Raw genomic sequence first — 24,777 nt, forward strand, 5'->3', positions numbered from 1 at the left:
TTTTGGGGGCACAATTCAATTTGGAACATAGTTTGCGATACAGTGACGGGTGCTATGGAGAAAGATATAGCTGGGTAAGTAGGTAAAAGAATTGAGGTGGGGGGCTGCTATTTGCATCGGATCATCAGAGAAGGCCCCTCTGAGAAGGCGATGTTTGGGCAAACTTGTGAGGGGGAGGGGGCACCATCCACGTGAGCATCTGGGAGAAAACACTGTAGGAAGAGGAGTGCTGAGGCCTGGGGGAGCTGCCTGCCACACCCATCTTTTCTCATTGATCAGAAAACCAATTTTAGCCATTTTTAGAGCCCTGGTGTTGCAGTGTTGCAGTGATCAAGAGCTCGGCTACCAAAAGGCTGGCAGTTCAAATCCACCAGCTGCTCCTTGGAAATGTGATGGGGGAGTTCTACTCTGTCCTACAGGGTAGCTATGAGTCAGAATCAACTTGACGGCCCCAGGTTTTGGGTTTGGTCTGGGAAGAAGGAGTCCTGGTAGTGCAGTGGTTAGGTGCTTGGCTGCTAACTGAAAGGTTGGTAGTTAGAACCCACGAGCTGCTGTGTGGGAGAAAGATGTGGCAGTCTGCTTCCATAAAGATTTACAGCCTTAGAAACCCTATGGGATAGTTCTACTCTGTCCTGTAGGGTCGCTATGAGTCACAATGGACTCAAGGGCAATGGGTGGGTCTGGAAAGAATCAGGGCAGGTGGGATGGGGGAGGTGGGGGCTGCACGCTTCAGGTGCCCTTGTTGTTGTATACCTTCTAGTTGATTCCAACTCATATAGACCTAGAGGACAGGTAGAAGGACCCTATAGGGTTTCCCCGACTGTAATCTTTATGGGAAGAGATCACCTGGTCTTTTCTCTTTTGGAACCGATCGTGGATTTGAGCTGCCTACTTTTTGGTTAGCATCCAAGAGCTTAACCATTGCATTCCCCTTGGGGAAATCTAATTCACACCTTTCTTGTAGGTGAAGGTTTTGGGTTGCTACTTGTTGGGATTTCCCAAGTTCACTTTTGATAATTTGAGATTCCATTCAGAGTAGGATTTGGTCTGGTTCTCAGAGAAGTCACAGAGGTGCCTTTTCCTTGCCTGTGCTGCAGGCTGGCTTTCTGGGGGTTGCTCACAGCTGTGGAGCCAGGTAAGGCAGGCAGAGAGGGCAGGACGAGCGTCTGCCTTGTTTTGTGGTGGCTTGCTCATTGTTCCCTTTCCAGGTTCTTGAGTGCAGGTCAGAGCCCCTTTGGAGCTGAATCTCCATAGAGCAGGGTTGGAGAAAGGCAGAAACGATCAGGAGTTGTACTTTGGCAAATACAAAAAGTCATACCATTAGAAGGAAGAAGGGAACAAATATTTATTGTATTTCAACAGGGGCCTTTCACTGTGCCAGGTGTTTTACATACGTTATCTCAGATTTCATTACTACTCTGCAAGGAAGGTGTTATTATCACCATCTTATACATGAGAAAAGTAAGGCTCAAAGACATTAACTTGTTTTCCTGCTTAAAGAAATACACACGCTTAGTAAAAATTCTAAAAGGTCAAAAATAGGTGCCAGTCCCTCATAATCAACCTTACCGCTTAGAGAAAATCACTATAAATAGTTGGTGCGTGTCTTCCTGATTTAAGGGTACACACACACACACACACACACACACAGAGTATTTTTTTAACAAGAATCTGGTAACACATTATACGCACTGTTCTGGAAACATGCCTTTTTTTTCCTCTTAACAATGTGTCTTGGTTATCCGGCCGTGTAATTAATTATTCTTATCAGTGGACGTTTTGGGGGGACTTGGGGCTCTCCGATGACGCGCCTGGCTATGTGACTTCACAGCTTTGCCCCTCGGAGAACGAGGGCAGGGGCAAAGGATTCCCCGACGTAATGCCAATCAGCAGGGCTCCTCGCCCCCTCCCCCACCGTGACTGTCTAGAATGTTCCCTAAGGTCCAGCCCTACTTGCAGGGGCGGCTTGGGTGGCAGCCACCGCTTTCAGTAACCAGATGAAAAAGCGTCACCGGCGCTGCAGGGAAACCCGAGCAAGCTGCCGCCCTCCTAGGCCCTCGGCAGAGGGAGGGGCTGGCGGGGGCGGGGCCAGGCGGGGCCGAAGGCGGGGCCGGGCTGAGGCCGGTGGTTGGGCGGGGCCGGGGCGGGAAGGTGGGCGGAGCCGGGAGCTAGACTGGGCCGAGACTAAGGCTGGGGGCGGGGCCGGGCCCGAGAACGGGGGCGGGCCAGAGCCGGGCCGGGACTGAGGCTGCGGCCGGGTAGGGTGGGGCCGGGGCCGGGGGAGGAATCGGGACGGGGGCGGGGCCGCGGGCGCGCGTGTGCGTGCGTGCTCATTGGCCGGCCGCGGAGGGACGCGCTCGGCGCCCGGCCCGCCCCTCCGCGCCCGGCCCGTAGGGACCCTCGAGGCGCTGTCGCAGAGATGGCGGAGGCGGTGGAGCGCACGGACGAGCTAGTCCGCGAGTACCTGCTGTTCCGCGGCTTCACGCACACGCTGCGGCAGCTGGACGCCGAGATCAAGGCGGACAAGGAGAAGGGGTTCCGGGTGAGCGCCCGGCGGGCGCGGCGCGGGCGGAGGCGGCCCGGGGGAGCCCGGAGCGGGCTGTACCCAGCCTAACCCTCCAGGGAGGGAGCGGCGCTGTCACCGCGCCGGGGGATGTCACATCGCGCGCCCGGCCTTCACTGACCGATGAGGGGCCGAGGGGACGGACTTGTCTGAAGTTGCCCAGCGAGTCAGGAGCATCGCCGAGGCGGGAGGTGCAGGGCTCCGGTACCCACCAGCCCTTGGCCGCGGCGACAGTGAGGCTTCCGGAACCACGGTTGGGTAGATGGTTGAGTTTTGGCAACAGAAACAGACCGGGGTGGCGTCCTCTGGCACTGTGAGCAGTGGGTCTGCAGCGCAAAGTGTTAGCTGGGCTCCAGTGTCTGTGGTGCTTTGTTTAAAATCGTCTTCTTGTCTGATTTACGGTCAGGGTTGCTTCTGCCGTTGGGGAAGACCTCATTGCACATTTTAAAGCTTACACTTCCCCTGCTGTAACGTGGTTTTCGGTTGAGAGGTTTGGGGAACTCGTGTATGATTCCTATGCTCATATGTTGGCTGACTTCAGTTGAGGTTGGCAGGTGAATTGAGAGGCAGTGAGCCAGCAGCGGGAACCCTGGTGGCTAGTGGTTAAGAGTTTGGCTGCTAACCAAAAGGTTGGCAGTTCAAATCCACCAGGCTCACCTTGGAAACCGTATGGGGCAGTTCTACTCTGTCCTGTAGGGTCTCTATGATGAAGGCAATGGGTTTTTTGGTTTGGAGCTAGGAGCAAGAGCCAGCCCCCAGGGGGAGTTAGGAGACCTGGTTTCTTGCCAAAGTCAGTGGCCACTTGTTAATTGTCCTTGGGTGATGACCCCATGGACAACTGAACTGAAACACTGCTTGGCCCGGGCACCATCCCAGCAATCTCAGCTGCGCTTGAGTCCATCTTTGGGGGCCCTGTGTAGTGCCTTCCTGCCTAGGGTTCATCTTCCAGCGCTGTATTGGTCAATATTCTCTACGTATCTGTAGGGTTTCATTGGCTGATTTTCAGAAGTAGATCGCCAGGCTTTCCTCCTAGTCTGTCTTAGTCTAGAAGCCCTACTGAAACCTGCCCACCGTGGGTGACTCTGCTAGTATTTGAAATACCGGTGGCAAAGCTTCCAGCATCACAGCAATGCACAAGCCACCACAGTACGACAGATTGACAGGCAAGTGCTGGAGTGGCTACTTCCCCTACCCCCTTGCTGTCTAGTTGATCCTGACTCATAGTCACGCTGCAGGACAGAGTGGAACTGCCCCATAGGATTTTCAAGGCTGACTGTCACATCTTTCTCCTGTGGAGCAGCTGGTAGGTTTGAACCACTGACCTTTCGGTTAGCAGCCAAATGCTTAACCACTGCATCACCAGGTATTGTTACCGGCTGCTTTGTGGCAAAAGCAAATGCTTTCGCCTCTCCTTGATCTGTAAAATAGAGAGGTTGGATTGGTATTCAAAACGTTCCCAGACTGTGTACTCTGCTGCTATTTCTTTGTTGCCTGAACTTCGGTGACTTGAAGGAATCAGTGCACTTCATGGCGAGCCTTGGAGTCTTGGAGTTGTGCAGCTAGGAGGAGGACCACGGAGAGTGTCACAATCCATCTCCCACCTCCCCACCCCCCCCCGCCCCCGCAAATGCGAGGCAGCTGAGACCAGAGAGTTGCCATGACATTGTTCAGGTGGTCGAGTGAGTCAGACGCAAATCCAAGATCCAAGCCCAGATCTCCTGGTTCCTGGGCCAGAGCCCTTACTTTTTACACCTGACATTTCCATGGGTGCTACAGACTCAGCTACATATCTGGCATCAGAAATAGCTCAAAAGCTATTACAGTAACATCTTTGCAGAATTTTATAGGTTGGTAACTTTCTTTTTTTAAACACCCAGAAATCACAGCAGGAGGAAAAAGCTGTTGGAACTTTGTGGGGTGAAGGAGGACTCCCTTCTGTCCCTCACCACCTTCTCCATCCCCTTGGTCTCTCACCAGGTGGACAAGATTGTGGACCAGCTGCAGCAGTTAATGCAGGTGTATGACCTGGCTGCCCTTCGGGATTACTGGAGCTATCTGGAGCGCCGGCTCTTCAGCCGCTTGGAGGATATATACAGACCCACCATCAACAAGCTGAAAACCAGCCTGTTCCGCTTTTACCTCGTCTACACCATCCAGGTGCTGGTTGATTCAGGGGTTCTGCTTCCCTTGGTGGAGAGAGCCCTTTGATCCAGAAACAGATTTCCTTTTAACCCCGAGGGAGGACTCTGCATGTTATTATGGGAAAGAGTAGAGCAGTCTCGGCAAATTATTTTTGTCTCTTTTTCTTATCATCTGCGGATCATCTGACTGTCCTTCCTCATTCCTATTTCCCCTCTTGTTTTAAGCATGTTAGCTCAGGTGGTGTTTCTGGGAATCTAAGTGGCTGGGTTTCATTTTGAGTCATAATGAATATAGCTGGCCTGGGGGAGTAAGTCACTTAGGTTTTTGGAAAATAAACGGGGGGTTAAGTTGCAGGATGCATTTATTCATCAGAACTTTAGTTGAGACCAGCTTTGAAACTGCAAGGTCTTTGAGAAAAGAGTGATGATTTCCTTTAGGTTATGGCATTTTTTTTTTTTTTTTATGTTAGGTGTCCGGCCATACCTGGCAGGCTGGTATACCAGCTGTCTAGTGTAGTGATAAAGAATCTCACCTCTGCATTTCCATCTCTGCCCTCCTCGCTCCCTCCTCTGTATCTTGGCAGACCAACAGGAGTGACAAGGCCCAGGAGTTCTTTGCCAAGCAGGCTGCAGAGCTCCAGAACCAGGCCGAGTGGAAGGATTGGTTTGCCCTGCCCTTCCTGCCATCCCCAGACACCAACCCCACCTTCGCCACCTACTTCTCACGGCAGTGGGCCGACACCTTCATTGTGTCCCTGCACAACTTCCTGAGCGTCCTGCTGCAATGTATGCATATCCTGCCAGCACCAGCGGGGCCGCTCTAAGGCCCCCTTGCAGCGTGGTCAGGTCCTGGCTCTCCATACAATGCCCTGGGGTCACTGTCACAGTCGTGTGAGGGCTGGATGTGTTGCGGTTATTCTTTTCAGCAGTCTGTGGAATCATAAATCTTCGTATTGGTGCTGCGCTGCTGAATGGACTGCTGACCCCCACGACGGGGCTGGTGGCGGTGGGATGGTGGTGCTGGTCTCTGAGAGGAGCCATAAACCAGGCTGGGGGCCTCTCGCCGCTGACCCAGGGGCTGGAAGGCAGCTGCTTGTTGGCAAGATTGGCCAGCCTTGAGAGCACCCTCTCTGTGTGTGCTGGTCAGTGCCCTGGGAAGCAATTGTCCTGGCTGGGATGCGGGACAGACAAGGACACTTGTTGGGTTGGCACTTGCTACCTGTGTTAATCTGGGTTACTCTTTGACAGTGACCTCAGTGTTCTGCAGCTTCCTTGAAAACAGTTGCTTTAAGAATATATATGGAGAGAGAGGGAGAGAGAAATACAGGGGTGTATTAAAAAAAAAAAAAAATTTTTTTTTTATACATAAAGACAATACATAGATAGATATTTAAGAATATGTGTGTGTTGTCTGTAAATATTTACAGCTCACCAAATTTGCTATTTTGTCTCAGAGCCCGAGGCCCAGGCTGGACTCATGCCCTTGCTCTCTAGGCAGAAACCTAGGGGAGGAGCAGGGAGTGTGTTTGGCTGGAGCTGCCTGGTGTGGCACTGATAAGGTTTGGGCTCGTAGAGGGCCACCCCCTGGCGTGGTTCCTGCCCCTGGAGGAGCCATTTTCTTGTGGACGTAGGGAGCGTCCTTTGCCGCCTTTGCTGCTTCCTTTGGTGTTATGGTGCTGCCTTTTTTTCTCCTCTGCTGCTGCTCCACGTCCTGGCAAGCCTCAGACAAGCCGGGGACTTAGCTTAGACAAAGGCTGCATGACCATGTTGGCCGTCCAGGGGTAATGCTAGTATCATTCGAGATCTTTCTGGAGCAAGACAGAGCCCTTCAAATTATGTCATGCACATTTGAGCTGCATCCACTTCCCTGGTGCTGAGGTGCAGCCCGCTGTCTGCTCCTGACCGAGGCTGTCGGGGTGACTGGGAAAGCTGACACTCTCAGCTAGACTTTGGTTGTTCACGAGGCGGGGTGTGGCCATGCAATCTGGAGACAGTTTTCCTCTCTCAGCCTAAAGCTTTGCCAGGGAAGGTTTGATCTGGGCAGGGAAGGCTGAGTGGCCGACAGTCATCCCCAGCTGACTGACCACCTGGCAGTGTCTGCAGGGCCTTGGCCTCCAGGGTTGCTTTTAGCGGAATGTCCTGTCTGGCCTGGCTGCACTTAGCCTGGCTGTGAAGTCCACTGGGTTTCACTTTTCACTGCCTGTACCTGGACTTATGCCCTCTTTGTGGGCTGGCCAGGCTGAGTGCCATGGGCAATGAGTCACCTGAAGGAAATCTGGCCTGGCCTAGGGTAACGACCCAGAGGGGGATAGACTATTTAATACAGTGGCAAAGTACCCACAGCGCTGCCTCTGCCCTGCAGTCCCCGTGTCTCGGGCTCGGGTGCTGTGCTGTGGGGACAGGACTTTGGGAGGGGCTTCTAAGCATCTGGAGACCCTGGTGACATGGTGGTTAAGATCATGGCTGCTAACCAAAAGGTTGGCAGTTCGAGTCTACGAGGCACTCCTTGGAAACTCTATGGGACAGCTTGACTCTGTCCTATGCAGTTGCTATGAGTTGGAATCAACTTGACGGCAGTGGGTTTGGTTTGGTCTAAGCATCTGCAGACCAGCTTATTCTTTAACCTGTGCACCAGTTCCTGTGATCCTGAGCTTCGATGCGGAGTGTCAGAGGACCAACCAGGTCCAAGAGGAGAACGAAGTTCTGCGTCAGAAGGTTTGTCTGAAGAGGCTCCGCCTTGGGAACCACGTCTGCTTTTTGCTTGTGAATTTGGTGGAGGGGTTGAGTGAATGTAGGAAGCCGTGCTGTTTGCAGATGAGAGGGTCACCAGAAAGCCAGTATCAGGGTTCAGGGCGAGAGTCCTATTTTAAATCACGTGTACAGCATAAGCCATCTAGTCACAGTAATGAACTTCCAGAAGAAAAAGAGGTGTAGTCCTGCCACTTCACTACTGACCCACTCATCTGTCTTATCCTCCCAGGCCCTGTGTACATATGTCCACCTCTATATTGTTTATAGGAGCCCTGCTGGTGCAGCGGTTAAGCGCTTGGCTGCTAACCAAAAGGTCAGCGGTTCATACCCATCAGCCGCTCTGTGGGGGAAAGATGTGGCAGTCTGCTTCTGTAAAGGTTTACACTCTTGGAAACCATACAGGGCAGTTCTACTCTGTCCCATAGGGTTGCTGTGGGTCAGAATTTACTTGACAGCGATGGGTTTTTAAATTGTTTACAACCCAGGTGTAATTTATCTCTTCTTTCCCAGCCCTGTGTCTCTGTAGTTCAGTAAAAAATGGAGCCAGGGTACCACATTTATCTTTAAATTTCTCTGTCCTTGAAATGAAGATGTCAGCGGGTTATATTTTTGGGAAACGGAACATTATAAGGTCTTTAGGTTTGGGGAATTTAAAATTCTTGAGTTTGAGATGTGTATATCTGGATAATTTTTTTCAGGTAAAAGGTTAAGGAATGCAATAATTCATTTTTTAAGTTTTTCTGTCAGAGTCCCCAAGCCTGATTTTGTAGATTCCAAAAAGCAAAGCAGGATTGGGTGGTGCTATTTTTCTCAGTGAATTCAGGAGCAAGCAAGTCAAAGGTGAAAAAGAGGCAAGTTTAATGATAAAAAAGAACACGTTGTGGGTTTTGTCCCTCTAAGAGTTTTGGCTTTTCTCCCCTCGCATGGTGGAAGAATAGCTGCTGGGTTCCATTTTCCAACGCACAGTTTGCAGGGAGTGAGAGGGTGCCTGGAGGCATAGGGGAGGGGCGCCTGGAGCCAGGAGGGTGGGCTTGGGTGTGGTAAGCAGCAGAGGGAAGAGAAGGCAAGAGCATGATCTGAACTCAGTCTCACCCTGTGCAGCTTTTTGCATTGCAAGCAGAAATTCACCATCTGAAGAAAGAGGAGCAGCCGCCGGAAGAGGACCAGGCCTTGGCCCAACATAAATTACCTCCTTATGTCTCCAACATGGACCGCCTGGGGGACTCGGAGCTGTGAGTGTGAGGCTGCCCCGGGGCGGTGGGAAGGCAGGCCTGTGTGCTTTTAGCTCCCACCCACCCCACTCCTGGCCAGAGAGAATTTCCAAAGAGCCTCCTGGACACACACTATCCTTGCTTCAGGGTTTCATGAGTAAGCCTTCCTCCCCCAGCCTTTATGGTCCTGTAGGAGCTGGTCCCAAGCCTCTGCTGTGCCCAGGGTGGGATACTGCACAGTTTTACCGGGACAGGGGCTGCAGGTCCAGATGTGGGGCAGGGGCTACAGGTCCAGATGTGGGGCGGGGGCTGCAGGTCCAGATGTGGGGCGGGGGCTGCAGGTCCAGATGTGCAGGCAGTGGCTGCAGGTCCAGATGTGGGGCAGGGGCTGCAGGTCCAGATGTGGGGCAGGGGCTGCAGGTCCAGATGTGGGGCGGGGGCTGCAGGTCCAGATGTGATGTGGGGACTGCAGGTCCAGATGTGGGCACAGGGGCCGCAGGTCCTGATTTGGAGTGGTGGCTGCAGGTCCTGATGTGGGGCGGGGCCTGTGCATCAGTGCTCAGTAACACGTGACCAGCCATCCCTGGCCAGCGCAGCCGGAACTTCACTGTTGAAGAGCTGCTGCCGCAGACCCCACGATGTGCTGGCCCGGCTGCCGGCTCCCTGTTGGGAGCCACCTTAGTGCCCATGTGCATGAGCCTGACCCAGACCCTGGTCAGGAAGCTGTGTCCAGCACCCCGTGACCGCGTGTCTGCTTCACCAGAACCATGATGTGCAGCCAGAGGAGCGCCGCCCTCTCTCAGTCACCGCGCGTGGGCTTCCTGTCCTCACTGCTGCCGCAGAGCAAGAAGAGCCCCTCGAGGCTGTCACCAGCCCAGGCATCCCCACAGGCCCAGAGTGCCGCCAAGAGAGAGGCCACCGGCAGCCAGGTAAGGCACAGTTCCTGTCCTTGTGCTCTGGCCGGGAGGCCTCTGACGTCACACTGGGGAGGGGAACGGGCTCTTCTCCGCAGCTTATACGGAAGACACTGGTGCTCAGATGTGGTAGCTTGGAAGCCGTGTCCCAGGTGGGTGCCCTCGTCCCCTGGCCGGCTGTCTCCTGACCAATGCCTGGCACATCCGCGCCCACTGGAGATGGGCTGTGGCACTCTCAGGCGATGCGGTCGGTAGCCAAGGGAGGAAATGCGCTTCAGAGGGCCCCTCCCCTTTTCTCATCTGTTTCCCATGAGCGCGTGAGAGTTTATGACTGTGCTTTGCGACTCAAGAGGGAGTTCCAGCTCTTCTGGAATTATGAATTTCCAGGAATATAAAGCCATGAGTGGTTAAAGAGTAAATTCTTTTCAGCACAACCTCTGAATCAAGATGTTTCTTCTCCAAGTTATTTGCTGATTCTGCCAAGGGCTTTCAGTTTGATGGAAGCTTGCCCTGGAACCTCTGTTACCCGAGCTCATGGCCTCAGCAGCTCAGAGTCGTACTGAGGGTTTCTCCCAGTGGAGACTGTCAGAACTGCTGCTTCTGGGCCCGTCTGCCAGCGTGAAAGTTGAACAGATCCCAGGTTACTCTTTATTGCTCAGGTAGGAGCACCTTCTACATGTGTTTATTAGTTACAGATAAAGTCCGTCACTCTGGCCTGTGCCCTCCCCTCCCACCAGCCGTGACTCAAGAACACTTCCGTGTGAGGGAGCAGTTTGGAGCTGCTCACTACCCCAGGGGCCTGGAGTGTCCTGGGCTTTTCCGGGGCACTTGGGTTTGGGATTGTTGAACTGGAGAGCGTGGTCAGCATCGTGGATCAGGGCTCGGGGCTCAGAATGAGGAAGCTTTGTTTGTAACCCTGACTCCTTGCCCGTCGTCCTCGGCCGGACTGCTTAAACTCACCCCAACTTGCTTCTCTGTAAAACCGGGATAATAATAGTATTTACTGTTGTCGTCATTATTAGCTGCCGCCAACCGAGCCCCCTTTTCATCGCGACCCCATGCACAACAGATTATCGTGATCCATAGGGTTTTCATTCGCAGGTTTTCAGAAGGAGATCACCAGGTCTTTCTTTCTAGTCCTTCTTAGTCTGAAAAGCTCTGCTGAGACCTGTTCAGCATCATAGCAACACACAAGGCTCCACTGACGTGCACACGAGGTACACTGGCCGGGAATCAAATCCAGGTCCCTTGCGTGGAAGGCAAGAATTCTACCACTGACCCATCACTGCCCCATTTACCTGCTAAACAAAAAAAAAAAACCCCTGTTGCCATCAAGTCAGTTTCAATTCGTGGCAATCCCATGTGTTACAGAGCAGAGCTGCTCCATAGGGTTTTCTTGGCTGTAATCTTTACAGAAGCAGATTGCCGAGCCTTTCTTCCGTGGTGCCTCTGGGTAGTTTCAAACTGGCAACCTTTAGGTTATTACTGGTGTGCAAACCATTGGTGCCACCCAGGGGCCCCATTTACTCCCTGGGGGAGTGCTAAATGAGCTGATAAAAGTAGAACTCTTGGTATAGGCAGTGCCTGGCATTCAATAAATTCAGTAGTCAATATGTTTTAGTAGTAGCTGGTGTATCTGTGAAGCACAAGCTTGCGCGATTGGTGTAAATGGCAGCAGTGCGTAGTCGCTCTCACCTCTGCACCCGCGAGGGCTGAAGCAATCAAAATCAATCAAGCATGGCTATTCCTGCAACTCATCTTCTGAAACTCAAACCTTAGAATTCTGGTCCTGTGGAATGTACCCGAGTAAGTTCTACTGTTTGCTTTCCTGGTCTCTCTCGCTGTGCAACATTTCAAATAGATGATGAGCAGAGTGCCAGGTCCCCTGATACGTGCCTGAGGTTATGAAATTTAATTTCATTAACTTAAAATGAAAGAAAACACAGAAATGGGTTCTTTAGGGTTAAACCTATGGCCTTGCTCACTATGTGTTTGGGAATTGAGGCTCATGTAGTAAGGGTGAGGAAACACTGGTGGTGTGGTGGTTAAGTGCTACAGCTGCTAACCAAAGGGTCGGCAGTTCGAATCCACCAGGCACTCCTTGGAAACTCTATGGGGCAGTTCTACTCTGTCCTGTAGGGTTGCTATGAGTCGGAATCGCCTCGACGGCACTGGGTTTGGTTTTTGGTTTTAGTAAGGGTGAAATGGGCCTGGAAATTTTCTCTGTGGTTCAGGGCTAAGAGATGAAGGGGCCAATGTGTAATCTGCAGCCACACATTCCTTACCTTGCCTCTAAAATATATCCAAACAAGGCTGGGTTGCCCTGAGATATGTTAACAGAGCAAAGGTAGCCCTCTTGCCTGTTCCTCAGCCGAGATGACAGAGGTCTGCAGTCTGAAAAACCCATTATCAGGCCGCTTGCCTTTTTAATTGATGGTGGATTAATTAGATAGCATAGATATTTCTATTCTGAAAGTAACTGGTAGATTTGAGGTTCAAGAAAATCACAGAATTTAAGAATTGGAAAGGAGCTTAAAAGTCATCTGGCCCACCCTCCTACTGAGTGTCAGAGCCCATTCTCTGGATTGGTTGCCCCCTGTGACGTGGAGCTCACCGCTTGCCAAGGTTGGACTGTGTGCTTGTTAGAAAGCTGTGAGTAGAAACCGCTTTATAATTTTTACTCACTGATCTTTGCTTTGCCCTCTGGAGCGTAGGACAGCACTTCCTTGTATAGGACAGGACTTCCTCTTTTTCCATGCCAAGCACCCCCTGTTCACCAGTGCCCCTGCACACGCACTGTTTACCCATATAACACAATTTCTAGACCCCTCACCATCCTTGGATGGAGTCCCTGGGTGGCACAAATGGTTTGTATTTGACTGCTAACCTAAAAGTTGATGGTTTGAACCCATCCTGTAGTGCCATGAAAGAAAGGCCTGGCAATCTGTTTCCATAAAGATTACAGCCAAGAAAACCCTATGGAGCAGTTCTATTGTGTCACACATGGGGTCATCATTAGTCAGAACCCACTTCATGGCAAGGGGTTTGTTTTTTTGTTTTTAACCATCCTGGTCCCCCTGCTCTGGGTAGACCTTTTAATTTTTCAGGCCCTTATTGCTGTTGATGATCTCTGGTAGCACAGTGGTTAGGTGCTCAGCTGCTAACTGAAAGGTCAGTGGTTCGAAGCCACCAGCCGCTCCGCAGGAGAAAGATGTGGCAGTCTGCTTCTATAAAGATTTACGGTCTTGGAAACCCTCTAGGGCAGTTCTACTCTGCCCTATAGGGTCACTCTGAGTTGGAATCAACTAGGCGGCAGTGGATTTAGTTTTTTTTCCTTTTTTTACTATCAATGTTTTTTTTACTACACATTTGAGTGTAGCATTCTAAACGCTCTCTCACCAGTACCGAGTGCGGTTAATTGTATGATTGCTTCCTGTGGATTTGATGATGTATGGCTTTTAACATAAAATGACATTGGCTTTTTAATAAGCTACATTGCTTGGTTAGCTTCCGTGAAGCATGTAGTCATTTCACACTACTGCCAAGCCAGAGGGCCCTCTTTTTTACCGTTAAAGTGTAAGCAAACCAAAAAGTGTAAACTGTATTTTATTGCTAAACCAGCAATACGTGTAGGATTAGGTTTTGGTAATTTAAATGCTGTGGATACATGGCCTTGTCTGTTTCACTCATGTCCGCATTTTGCCCGCTCGTGATCGATGGCTGTAACTGCTGTGTCCTTAGCATTATTATTAACGGAAATGTTCACAGCATTATTTTGCAAAATAGCGACACACCTTCCCAGCTTTCATTATGAATCTGGAGGCAAAATGAAAAAAAAAAAGGGCAGTAACTGCAAAACCAGTTGGCAGCTCTCCCGGCATCTCTGATGGCCATGGCCGCGGAAGGCACATCGGTCCCGGACTCCTGAGCTGCTGCTGGGTTCACAGAGCCTGCGTTTGTCCTCGTCCCCCCCAGCTATAGTTCACACCCCCTGGGTAGGTGCAGGGGACCGCCTGGGAATTACGTTATTATAGAGATAACCTTGATGTGGCTGTAATGTGAGGAAAGCAAAGTGCCCAGAGACTCCCGTACTTGTCACTGTTATTAGCATCAGTTACGTCCTAACTGGAGATGTCAGTGGTAAGAACTGGGTTTTCCCAGGGATCTCGCTTGCTTGGCAGGGTGGGAAACGGAACCTTATCGTGTCTCACATGCTGTGATGTTTGTGTTGTGGGGGCCTATCTTCAGGGTGGCTTGGCTTTGCTTCGGGTGAGGCCAGCCTTCTGGAACGGGTCCCTGCCCTGTTGTCATGACTGCTTGTCAAGCCTGGGAGGCTTTGGAATCCCTCCTGATCTCCTCAGGTCCCCCAGTGAACTGGGGTCATTCCCCCCTCCACAGTGAGAGGATAAATGCTAAAACCTAAGGTAAAATATCTCCTGAGCTATAGGAGGCAGATGATGATAGGATGGGATCGAATATAACTTAGTTCTGGGATTCCTCAGCTGAGCCGCTTGTCATCTGGATCTGGAGATGTAGGAAGGCATCAGTGGATTTATGGAATGAGGGTTGGCACCATGGATCACATCACAGGGTGGGCATGCCAGCCAGGGCACCGTGAGGAGCGCTGTGGTACCTTGGGGCTCAGTTGTCATCTTGACCACCTCTCGCTTCTGAAAAGGTAGAAGTCTTTCACTTTCTAATACTGTGGGACCTGGTGAGTGTTCCACGAACGCAGGAATGATTCTCAAGAATGGTCAGAAGCACCGTGAGAAGGGCCTTGTCCTGCTTCTACAGTAAAACCTGTGAAAGGTGGAACCTGTGTAAGGCAGAAACCTGTCACAGAAGGAAAACTCAGATATTTTCCACTAAAACAAGCAATAGGAAAGTGGTAAGACTGCAGCCTGTCGAAGGCGGAAAACCTGCGAGACCTAGAAAAACGAGGGAGTCCCATTGAGACCTGGCTCTCCCAGGTTTCACCATCTTATTTAGCTCCAGGATTGTGGCATTTCCTCTTGTCTTTTCTACTCAGTGTCACTTTCTTCCACGTGCCCATTTCAAGGTCTTGCTTCACTCGAGTTTCTCCAAACGTGGGCTTTGCTGTCAGGCCTGGGTGTGAGTCCAGCTCGGTCACGTCCTAGCTGTGTAGGGCAAGTAACGGGGCCTCTCCCAGCCTCAGTTTCCACATATTAAAATAATATCGTCATCTTTAAGGCAATGTTTGTCGAGTTCTTTGCATACCAGTTGCCACAGAATCAATTCTGACTCATGGCGACCCCGTGTGTGTCAGAGTAGAACTGTGCTCCACAGGGTTTTCTGTGGCTGATTTTTTAGAAGTAAATCACCAGACCTTTGGTATTATGTTATTATTAATAATATTCTGGCTGGCTTTCTTTTTGGACTATCTATTGTATCTTGCCTCAGAACACTGCTGCTCCTAAAGTAAGCCAGGATGAAGAAGCAGGTGCTTTCTCTAGAAGAAACATCTGCCGTAAGTAAGCGTGAGTGGAAATAACTGGAGGTCACCTTAGCAGGCAGGAACAGCAAATACCCTGCATCAGCCACAGTTAGTGTCCAGGTAAACTAATAGTCCTTAGAGTTCATTCTGCAGCTGGTCACATGGCTCCAGGGTTCCGAGGAATCCATGTTAATTATTTTAAAGCCTTTAGTGTAAAGGTAAAAAATAGCAAGTAGAAGGACTAGAAAGCAACACGTAGACTTTGGTTTATTGTCTTGATTGAGGTCTTGTCGGTGAATGGCTTGAGAGGCAGCTATCCTCAATCCTGAGTGTCTCCTTGCATCTGTATCCTTTTGCGAAGAGTGTTAACCGAAGTGGGGGTGGGATGGGATGGGATGGTCGTCGGTCTCTGGGAATATGGCCAGAAAAAGAGATCCCAGTCAGATAGTCTGGGAAGAGGGTGAGGTCGCAGCTTCTTTTGGAAAGACACTTCACTTAAGATGGAGGCTTCTTTCCTTGGGGCTGGGGTGGGGATGGATTAAATTCACTCCTTGTTGCTATAACCTTGGTTGAGTCTATCACTATAGTATGAAACAAACAAAAACCAAACTCGTTGCCGTGGAGTGGATTTCGACTCATAGCAACCCTATAGGACAGAACAGAACTGCATCATAGGGTTTCCAAGGAACACCTGGTGGATTCGAACTGCCGACCTTTTGGTTAGCAGCTGTAGCTCTTAACCACTACGCCACCAGGGTTTCCCTTATTATGGAAAAGAGCTGTAAAATGCCAAATTTCTTTCCTGTCCAGTTTATCATAATCAAAGGTCTTTGGGTTTCCAACAATTTCTGGCAAAACTTCCGACTGTCTAGTGATTGTTTTCAAACAAATAGCTCAGTATTTGTTGACATCGGCTGGCTTAGTCCTACACTTGGCCAAGAGCAGGAGAGGATATTGGGTTCCTTTCCACACCAGAGAGGTGACTGTCATGTTTTGCGTTGCCCAAACATATGGTTGACACCTGTGTAGGGCCTGTCCTGCCTCATGACTACTACTTAGTAAATGTTGGCCTCCTCCCCTTAACTAAAGTCACTGTCCTGAGTAGATGGAGGGTGTTTATGTCCAGGTGGGAGGAGGGAATGGAGAAGAGACGGTGGTGATTTTGCTCACAGCTTTGCCCACCTGGCAGAGACGGTCACATCTTAACCACCTGCTCGCCACTGCTTACTCCGAGCTGTTGGGGAGAAGGTGCTTCTTGGCTCTTGTCCCCCTCCTGTGCACAGACTTTCCCACCCTGTTTTTGGTCCTTCAGGCTGCCAAGGGCAAGGACCCGGTGTCTGGGTCGAAGGACGGGAAGAGCCACTTTGGTGGGCTGGCTGCGGGGGAGTCCAGCTGGCCGCAGCACCGGCAGCGGCGCCTGCAGGACCACGGCAAGGAGCGCAAGGAGCTGTTCTCCACCACCGCGTCCCAGGTAGGGCAGCCTCGGGGACAAGGGAGCGCTGTAACACCCGCTTCCCAGCTTGGGGAGCACCGCAGAGCGTAAGGACGTGTTCAGGGTGGGTGGCACCAGCCTGCCTCTCTACTGATTCCTGGCCTGTTTCCCTCCTGCTACTTTGGCACAGAGCAGGTTTTGCCCAGTTGGTTTTAGCTGCTTGCACGTTGATTATTTTGGCTCATATTTGCCTGGCTCATCTGGGGCCCCTTTTCCCGGTGCAGCGTTTCCCTGAGTCGGGGCCCTACAATGCCAGCCCTGGACATGTACGCTGGAAGCGAGTTCTGGCAAAGTTGGTTTGGGAGCCCCTGCATGCAGCCAGCCGCCTTCCCTTGGATTAGCTGTGCATGTCAGCATATCACGGCTGGATGAGACTCGGCAGTGGAGAAGCCTGTTTTCCGTGGCTTAACCCAGAATGGCCAGAATGCCCTTTCCAGGACCACCTGCCAGTGTCCTGAGGTACTGCAGGCATGGCTTAAGGCCACATGCCCACGGTGGGAGACTGCAGCCAGGCTCTGGGGCCTCCCCTCACACCCGCACAGGCTCTGGGCCTGCTCTTCCCGGAAGTATGCGCTGCTTTCGTTTCTGTCAGGTATTCTGACTGAAGCCAACAGTCCAAGGGGTGTGCTGGTTCTCCTGCCCAGGTCACCTCCTTGACCATTTCCTCCCCATTGGAGCCACTTGCCGATTTCAAGAGCTTTTCAGCCACTTAACACCCCCATAGAGTTTCCCGTCAGGTGGTCATACTTCTAAGACTAGATCTTACAGGCTGGTAGAGATGGAGAGGCAGGCCCTGGAGCCCAACTCCGTGGGGCACGTGTGCTGCGTTCACACGGCTCTGTTCCCTGCTGCTCTTGAACAACTCTCCAGGCCGCCTCGGGGCCCTTACGGAGCATCCGGATCTCTGGGTGTAGAGTGGACCCCACTGTGCTCCCTGGGCTGGTGTGGGGCTGGCTGAGTGTGCAGTGGGCATGTGGGCCAACACTGAGCGCAGCAGGAGGTGCCCCACCTTGGATGCCCTGACGGCAGCAGGGCTGGGGCATCCTAGTGCTTGGCTGCCTGTGGCTCAGCACCCCCTGGCTGTCCTCGGTCTCTGGGTCTCCCCCTCCCCAGGAGCAGGGTTGGGGCGTCCTTGTGCTTGGCTGGCCCTGGCTCAGTGCCCCCTGGCTGTCCTCGGTCTCTGGTCTCCCACCCACCGGGAGCAGGGTTGGGGTATTTTGCTTGGCTGGCCATGGCTCAGCATCCTCTGGCTGTCCTTCTCTCTGCGTCTCCCCCTCCCCAGGAGCGGGGTTTGGGGGCCCTTGTGCTTGACTGGTCATGGCTCAGTGCTGCCTGGCTGTCCTTTGTCTGTGGGTCTCCTCCCCAGGAGCAGGTACTGGCTAGCACGGTGCTGCACAGGTGGGTGCTGCAGAGGTGGGGCCGGGCTCACATCCCAGACTTGCCTCTTTGCAGGCTGCATGGCCTTCTCTCAGGCTCTGTCTACCCAGCCGTGGCCCTTACTGCTCACGTAACTGAACACAGGTTCTTGTCCTGTCCTATTATCCAATCGAAATAAGATGGATGCCACACCACCAGTTGAAAGGGAAACAGAAAGTGGAAATTTATTGTTTTCGCAAACAAGGAGCAACGTGGGGCCTAGCAGCTGAAAGACCACGCGCTCTCTACCCCAAGAGATTCTGGAGTTTTATGCCCTCCAGTCCCCAAGGGGTAGAGATTGGAACCCAAAATCCAACACCCTGACCCCTCCCATGTCCATATTTGGACATCCAGGTGCTGAGTTACGTAAAGGAAGGGACATTTTGCTCCACAAATGGCCTTGGGTGCAGCTGTGTGCTGGAGAACATCTTCCTCTCTGGGGGTGTTCAAGTCCAGGGTCAAGTTCAGGGCTGGGGCTCTTCAGGTCCTGTGCATGTGCCAAGATCCTGGTTTGAGAAGGCACGGGATTTTGGTGCCAAATTCAAACCTTGGTTAGGGCAGTAGTGTGGTGGGGCCAAGCTGCAGCCAGAAACCATGGCTTGGTGGGCTGCAAGGGAGGGGGGAAACCGCAGCCGAGCGGGGGAAGCTTTGGCAGTGGCTTCACTCCTCAGGCTATGGGTGGCCTGGAGCCTCAGGAAGGGCCCCGGGAGCCCCCAGGTTGTTGGGGCCTGGCCTCTCCACATGCGGTGGTGCAAGTGGATGCCGGGGGTTGCGAGCCAGACCCCCAGCTGACCCCGATATGCGGTGGTGCGGGGCAGCTGCAGGCTGGGCCCCCACTGAACTCGCCAAGTGGTAGTGCAGGGAGACGCCAGGTGGACACTGGCTTGAACCCCTGCTGACTGGTTCCTTGCTGCTTGGCAGAGCGCAGAGAAGAAGCCCGACACTGGCAGCACGGAGACCGAGCCCGGCCCAGAGCCAGTGGAGATGGCCACGCGGGGCCCCGAGGGTGGCCGCCCTGAGCAGCCCTTCATTGTGCTGGGCCAGGAGGAGTACGGGGAGCATCACTCGTCCATCATGCACTGCAGGTGTGCGGGAGGGGCGGGGAGGGGCAGGGCGAGGGGCGGGGCCAGCGAGGGTGGGAGGAGTATAGGAGCACCAATGTACCATCAGGCACTGCAGGTGTGCGGAGGGGACGCAGGGGGAATGCGGAGAGGTAGGGAGGGGGCGTGGATGGGGTGGGGCGCTCTCTGAAGGCACCTCCTGGTGGCCCTGGGCAGAGCAACTGTCTCTGTTCAGCCGTTCTTTCATTTCCAGTCCTGTGACTGCGTTTTAGCAATGAGTTACCTGTTATTTCCCCTGCTAAGGCTTACTCCTGATTTTAAGTTGCTTTTTTTTTTTTTATGTTGGCACTTTTAGGTACATCTTTACCATCGATAAGTTTTTACTTAAACTTGGTAAAAGAGTGGGCTTTTAAGAGCAAACGCCCACAAAGTGTGATTTTGAGAGGGCAGGTGGGCGGGCCTCTTTTTGGACAACCTGGATGGGCTCCTGGCCCTCGGCTTGTTCCTGAAGGAAAATCCCAAACCAAGAACACCAAACCAGTTGCTGTCCACTTGATTCTGACTCGTGGCGACCCCATGTGTGAAGAGTAGAACTGCTCTGTAGGGCTTTCATGGTCGTGACCTTTCGGAAGCAGAACACTAGGCCTTCTTCCAAGGCACATTAATCATTTGCACCAATCACGCTGCCTAGGAGATACAGAGGCCTGAAATCTCAATGGGCTGCAAGGGCCACGAGGGCCGGGCCCGGTACCTGCTGTTTCACACCAGTGCTTAGCACAGGGATTAGCACACCGTTGGTGCCTAAATTCTCTCCTGGACCATGGAGGGGGTGTGTTTCCAGAAATATCCCGTGTCCCGCCTGTGAGTGCAGGCCTCTGGGGATGATGTTTTAAAGCCACTGGAGAGCCAGACATGTAGTCATCTCAGCCGTAGCTGACGGATGCAGGACGAGGGACGGATGCTGACATCCCTTCTCCTCTCCCCTAGAGTGGACTGCTCGGGGAGGAGGGTGGCCAGCTTAGACGTGGATGGAGTCATCAAAGTGTGGTCCTTCAACCCCATCATGCAAACTAAGGCATCCTCCATCTCCAAGTCTCCGCTGCTGTCTTTGGAATGGGCCACAAAGCGGGACAGACTGGTGAGTGGTGTTGGCCTACGTGGCTTGCTGCGCCCTCCAAGGTGGAGAATTCTCCAGGCCCTTCACTGGTTGTTCTGGCACTCGGGGAGCCCTGCAGGGGGGTAGTCTGAGGTGGAGAATTCTCCAGGCCCTTCACTGGTTGCTTTTGCACTTTGGAGCCCTGCAGGGGTTAGTCTGAGGTGGAGAATTTTCTGGGCCCTTTACTGGTCTCTCTGGCACTTGGGAGCCCTGCAGGAGGGTAGTCTGAGTGGAGGATTCTCTGGGCCCATCACTGGTTGCTCTGGCACTCAGGGGAGCCCTACAGGACTCTGTGGTGTTCTTGAGTAGAGGCAGCTGAGTTGAATCCCCCCCACCCATCTCACTCACTGGGGGCCAGGCTCCAGGCCAACCCACAGGCTCCTGCTTTGGGACAGCAGTGCAGTTACCAAGGCTGGATTCACAAGAATTATTAGGCTGTCCGATGGCGGAAGCCCCGCCCCCGCCCCTCCCCACCCCGGCTGGGTGGTCTGGCTTGCTCTTTGGTCTGCCCGAGGGAGCCCATCTTGCTCTCCCTCTTCAGCTCTGTCACCTGTCCCACCACGGGCATCCTCAGAGTGCCCCTTTCCACTGCTGGGACCCCTCCCTGTGCCCGGCCTGGGGGAGGGGGCTCGAGCTGGTGTCAGAGGTGGTCGTCTGTCTATGGTACCCACAGGTCGGCTTGCTCCTAGCAGTAGTATAGTGCTGTTTTTGACTCTGGAGTTTATATTTGTGATAGGATTTGTACTTAATTGGTTTATAGTTTTTCTTTCATTTTATTCCATTTTCCGAGGGTCAAACCATGTAGCCCAGGGGCAGCCCCTGCTTTTCTGTCACTGTCGACAGCTAAAGGAGTTTTCCGGAAGGTGTTAGTGTTACCATCACTAGTGTCCATTTAAAAACCCTTTGCTATTGAGTTGATTCTGACTCAGTGACTCTATAGGACAGAGTAGAACTGCCTCATAAGGTTTCCAAGGAGCCACGGGTGTATTCAAACTGCTGACCTTTTGACTAGCAGCTAAATGCTTAACCACTGTGCCACCAAGGCCCCCATCACTAGTGCATCACTGGCAATTGGTCCAGAGAGTGTTTGGTTGTAATCTAGCCAATAGGCCTGAGGGATTCCTCAGACCTGGACTGCATCTGGTACTTTCTTCAGGTAGTTTGTTATTGTCTTGGAAGCCTTTCACCAACTAGAGCACAGGTTCCCGAAGGCAAGGATGGCTGCTTCTGTGTTTTCGGGCCGCCTTTTCAAGCCCATAGCCAGAGCTGCCCACAGAACCTGCCGTGGGGTGGTCACCTGGGCCCAGGGAGGTGACGGTGGGTAGATCCCCAGGGAGCAGCCCAGGAAGGAGGGGCAGGAACAGCACGGATTTAAAATGGAAAGAAATGGGGTGGGGGTGGGGATGGGGTAAAAAGTGAGAGGGTCTCATTTAATCAGCCAGAGCATTTCCAGGTAATTCTGGGATGATGCCCCTCTCCCCAGACGCCTGCAGTGGTTTGTGTTCAGGGTCTGTCTTCCTGTCTGTGTTTAATCTTTAGGGGAGGCCATTTGACCCAGGTCTCACTGCATGCCTGGATTAGTGAGAACGTCCCTACCCCCCTCACGGTGGTCCTCCCTCATGCCAAGCATCCCACCCCTCTTCTTCTAGCTTCTGCTGGGCAGCGGTGTGGGTACAGTGCGCCTTTATGACACGGAAGCCAAGAAGAATCTCTGTGAGATCAACATCAACGATGACATGCCCAGGTGGGTGGAGCCTGCCCTGTCCCTGCTGAGGCTGCTGCTGTGTGCTGGGGGGCATGGCCCTCCCTGGCCCCTTCTCCAAGCCCCTGAGCAGGATCCAGCCCCAGAGCTGGGCACGTCCTCTCTCTGGGTGGGTTGTGTCTGATCCAGGCCACCTGTGTTGCAGAATCCTGTCTCTCGCCTGCAGCCCCAACGGGGCCTCTTTCGTCTGCTCGGCTGCAGCTCCGAGCCTCACCTCCCAGGTGGACATGTCAGCTTCAGACATAGGGAGCAGGGGCGTGAACCAGGTCCCTGGCAAGCTGCTGCTGTGGGACACGAAGACCATGAAGCAGCAGGTAGGGCCTGCTTGTCTCAGTCATTACCTTCTCAGTGTTGCAGCATTTGATTTTTATTCAATTCCGGGAAATTCTTATTCTCTTTTCCAGTGTTGCTGCTGATTCTATCTTGCTTTCTGGAACTTCAGTTAGATAGTATGCTAGAGCTTCTCACGTTTTCTTTTTTGTCTCACTTTGCTGCATATTCTTTTTTAAATTTTTTTTATTGTACTTTAGGTGAAGGTTGACAGAACAAACTAGTTTCTCATTAAACAGTACACATATTGTTTTATGACATTGGTTAACAACCCCACGACATGTCAGCACTCTCCCTTCTTGACCTTAGACTCCCTATTACCAGCTTTCCTGTCCCCTCCTGCCTTCTAGTCCTTGCCCCAGGGCTGGTGTGCCCCTTTAGTCTCGTTTTGTTTTACGGGCCTGTCCAATCTTTGGCTGAAGGGTGAACCTCCGGAGTGACTTCATTACTGAGCTGATATGGTGTCCAGGGGCCATACTCTCAGGGTTTCTGTAGTCTCTATCAGGCCAGCAAGCCTGGTCTTTCTTTTTGTTCTACATTTTTCTCCAGCTCTGTCTGGGGCCCTCTATTATGATCCCTGTCAGAGCAGTCAGTGGTGGTAGCCGAGTACCATCAAGTAGTACTGGACTCCGTCTGGTGGAGCCCGTGGCAGATGTGGTCCGTTAGTCCTTCGGGCCAATCTTGCCCTTGTATCTTTAGTTTTCTTCATTCTCCCTTTGTCTGGAAGGGGTGAGACCAGTGGAGTATCCTAGATGGCCACTCACAGGCTTTTAAGACCCCAGATGCTGCTCATCACAGGAGGATGCAGGACATATTCTTTATGAACTGTGTCATGCCAGTTGACTTTGCTGCGTATGCTTGACAGTGACCTGTTCAGGTCTGCATTCAGCTCGCTAATCCTCCACTATATCTAGTCTTCTATTGAACTTATCCATTAGGATGTTAATTTCAAGTGTTGTATTTTTCATTTTGAGAAGCTGCACTTGTTTTTCAAACCTACTTTGTCATGTTTATATTCTGCCATTTGTAACCGTACTTTCAATCCCTTATTTTATTCCTTTGAACGTGTTTATTGTTAGCTGCCGTCAAGTCAGTTCTGACTCCTGATGACTCCGTGTGTGCAGGGCAGAACTGCTCCACAGGGTCTCCAAGGCTGCGACCTTCCGGAAGCAGATCGTCAGGGCCTCCTTCAGAGGCTCCTCTGGACGGGTTTGAACTGCCAACCTTTTGGCCAGTAGTCAAGTGCTTAACTGTTTGTGCTACCCAGGGACTGTGTATCTGCCTGGTAATTCCACCATCTCAAGCCTTCGTGGAGCTGCTTCAGCTCTCTGCTGTTTCTGTGGGTGTTTTATTTCTGTTTTTTTCCCCCGTATCTTATATGATTTGATTATGGTTTCATATTCCTTAGACCTTTATCTTTGGGAATATTTTGAGACTTTGGAGAAGATTTTCATTTACTTTTTCCAGGTACCTGCGGGCACTGCCAACTCCCAACAACTTAAAATGAACTGTCTGCTTGAGGTTTCTCAAACCATATAGCGATTGACTTTGGGGTGTAAATCCACGTGAGGGCCAGTTTGTGCGTCTAAGTTCTCAGAGGGCTCCAGGGTTCACAGAGGCGAGTGTCCTTGGTGTCCCTTTGTGTGATGTGGGTTTATTTCCAGTTTATTCTGACACTAAGGGCGTAGCCTTTGGAGTCTCACGTTTGTGTGGAAGTTTCTTATCAGACACCTCACCTTGGGCAGGTCTGACTGACACTGTGTCTCCAGACCCCTGAGCTCTTCATGGCTGTCAGCGTGAAAACTCACTGCCCTAGAATGCGCACGAGAATTCACTAGTTCTCAGCACTCTGGCTTTCCTTTTACTTTTGGCCTCAGAGGAGGGTTCCTTTACTTGCCAGCTCAGTAGTATATGTGTGTGTGTGCATGTGTGCGTGTGTGCATGTGTGTGTATGTGTCGTGCACGCATGCACGTGTATTTTAGATAACATTCTATCTGGCATTTTTTTAGTTTCCATCTGGAGGGTTATTAGTGTTCCTTGTCTTACATGTTGTTGAAATGACATTCTTGGTTCATTATTAAATAATAGGCCCTAAGTTCTATAGAGAAACCCTGGTGGCATAGTGGTTAAGTGCTACAGCTGCTAACCAAAGGGTCAGCAGTTCAAATCCTCCAGGCGCTCCTTGGAAACTCTATGGTGCAGTTCTACTCTGTCCTATAGGGTCGCTATGAGTCGGAATTGACTTGACGGCACTGGGTTTGGTTTTTTTTGGTTTAAGTTCTATAGGGAGCCCTGGTGGCATAGGAGTTAAGAACGTAGCTGCTAACCAGAACATCAGCAGTTTGAATCCACCAGCCACTCCTTGGAAACCCTATGGAGCAGTTTTACTCTGCCCTATAGGGTCACTGTGAGTCAGAATTGACTCAACAGCAGTGGGTTTTTTTTTGGGGGGGGGGGGTTTGAGTTCTATAGGGAGCCCCGGTGGTACAGCAGTTAAGAGCTTGGCTGATAACCAAAAGGTTGG

At 52.0% G+C, this 24,777-nt stretch overlaps 1 protein-coding gene across 3 annotated transcripts in view; it reads left to right on the top strand.

Moving 5' to 3' along the window:
• The first annotated feature begins 2,374 nt into the window (after positions 1 to 2,374).
• Positions 2,375 to 24,777, top strand: part of WDR91 (WD repeat domain 91) — a 30,351-nt gene continuing 7,948 nt past the window's right edge. Inside the window, exons 1-11 of one of the 3 annotated variants that reach the window (XM_064289690.1) lie at positions 2,375 to 2,542; positions 4,541 to 4,720; positions 5,289 to 5,495; positions 7,336 to 7,419; positions 8,557 to 8,687; positions 9,430 to 9,595; positions 16,348 to 16,506; positions 18,865 to 19,028; positions 19,992 to 20,142; positions 21,810 to 21,904; positions 22,068 to 22,236. In XM_064289690.1, coding sequence (XP_064145760.1) covers positions 2,420 to 2,542; positions 4,541 to 4,720; positions 5,289 to 5,495; positions 7,336 to 7,419; positions 8,557 to 8,687; positions 9,430 to 9,595; positions 16,348 to 16,506; positions 18,865 to 19,028; positions 19,992 to 20,142; positions 21,810 to 21,904; positions 22,068 to 22,236 — 1,629 coding nt within the window. In that variant the 5' untranslated portion in view covers positions 2,375 to 2,419. The other 2 variants (XM_064289691.1, XM_064289692.1) reach the window with 2 other exon arrangements.

This window comes from Loxodonta africana, chromosome 8, assembly GCF_030014295.1.
Source record: "Loxodonta africana isolate mLoxAfr1 chromosome 8, mLoxAfr1.hap2, whole genome shotgun sequence".
NCBI classification, from domain to species: domain Eukaryota; kingdom Metazoa; phylum Chordata; class Mammalia; order Proboscidea; family Elephantidae; genus Loxodonta; species Loxodonta africana.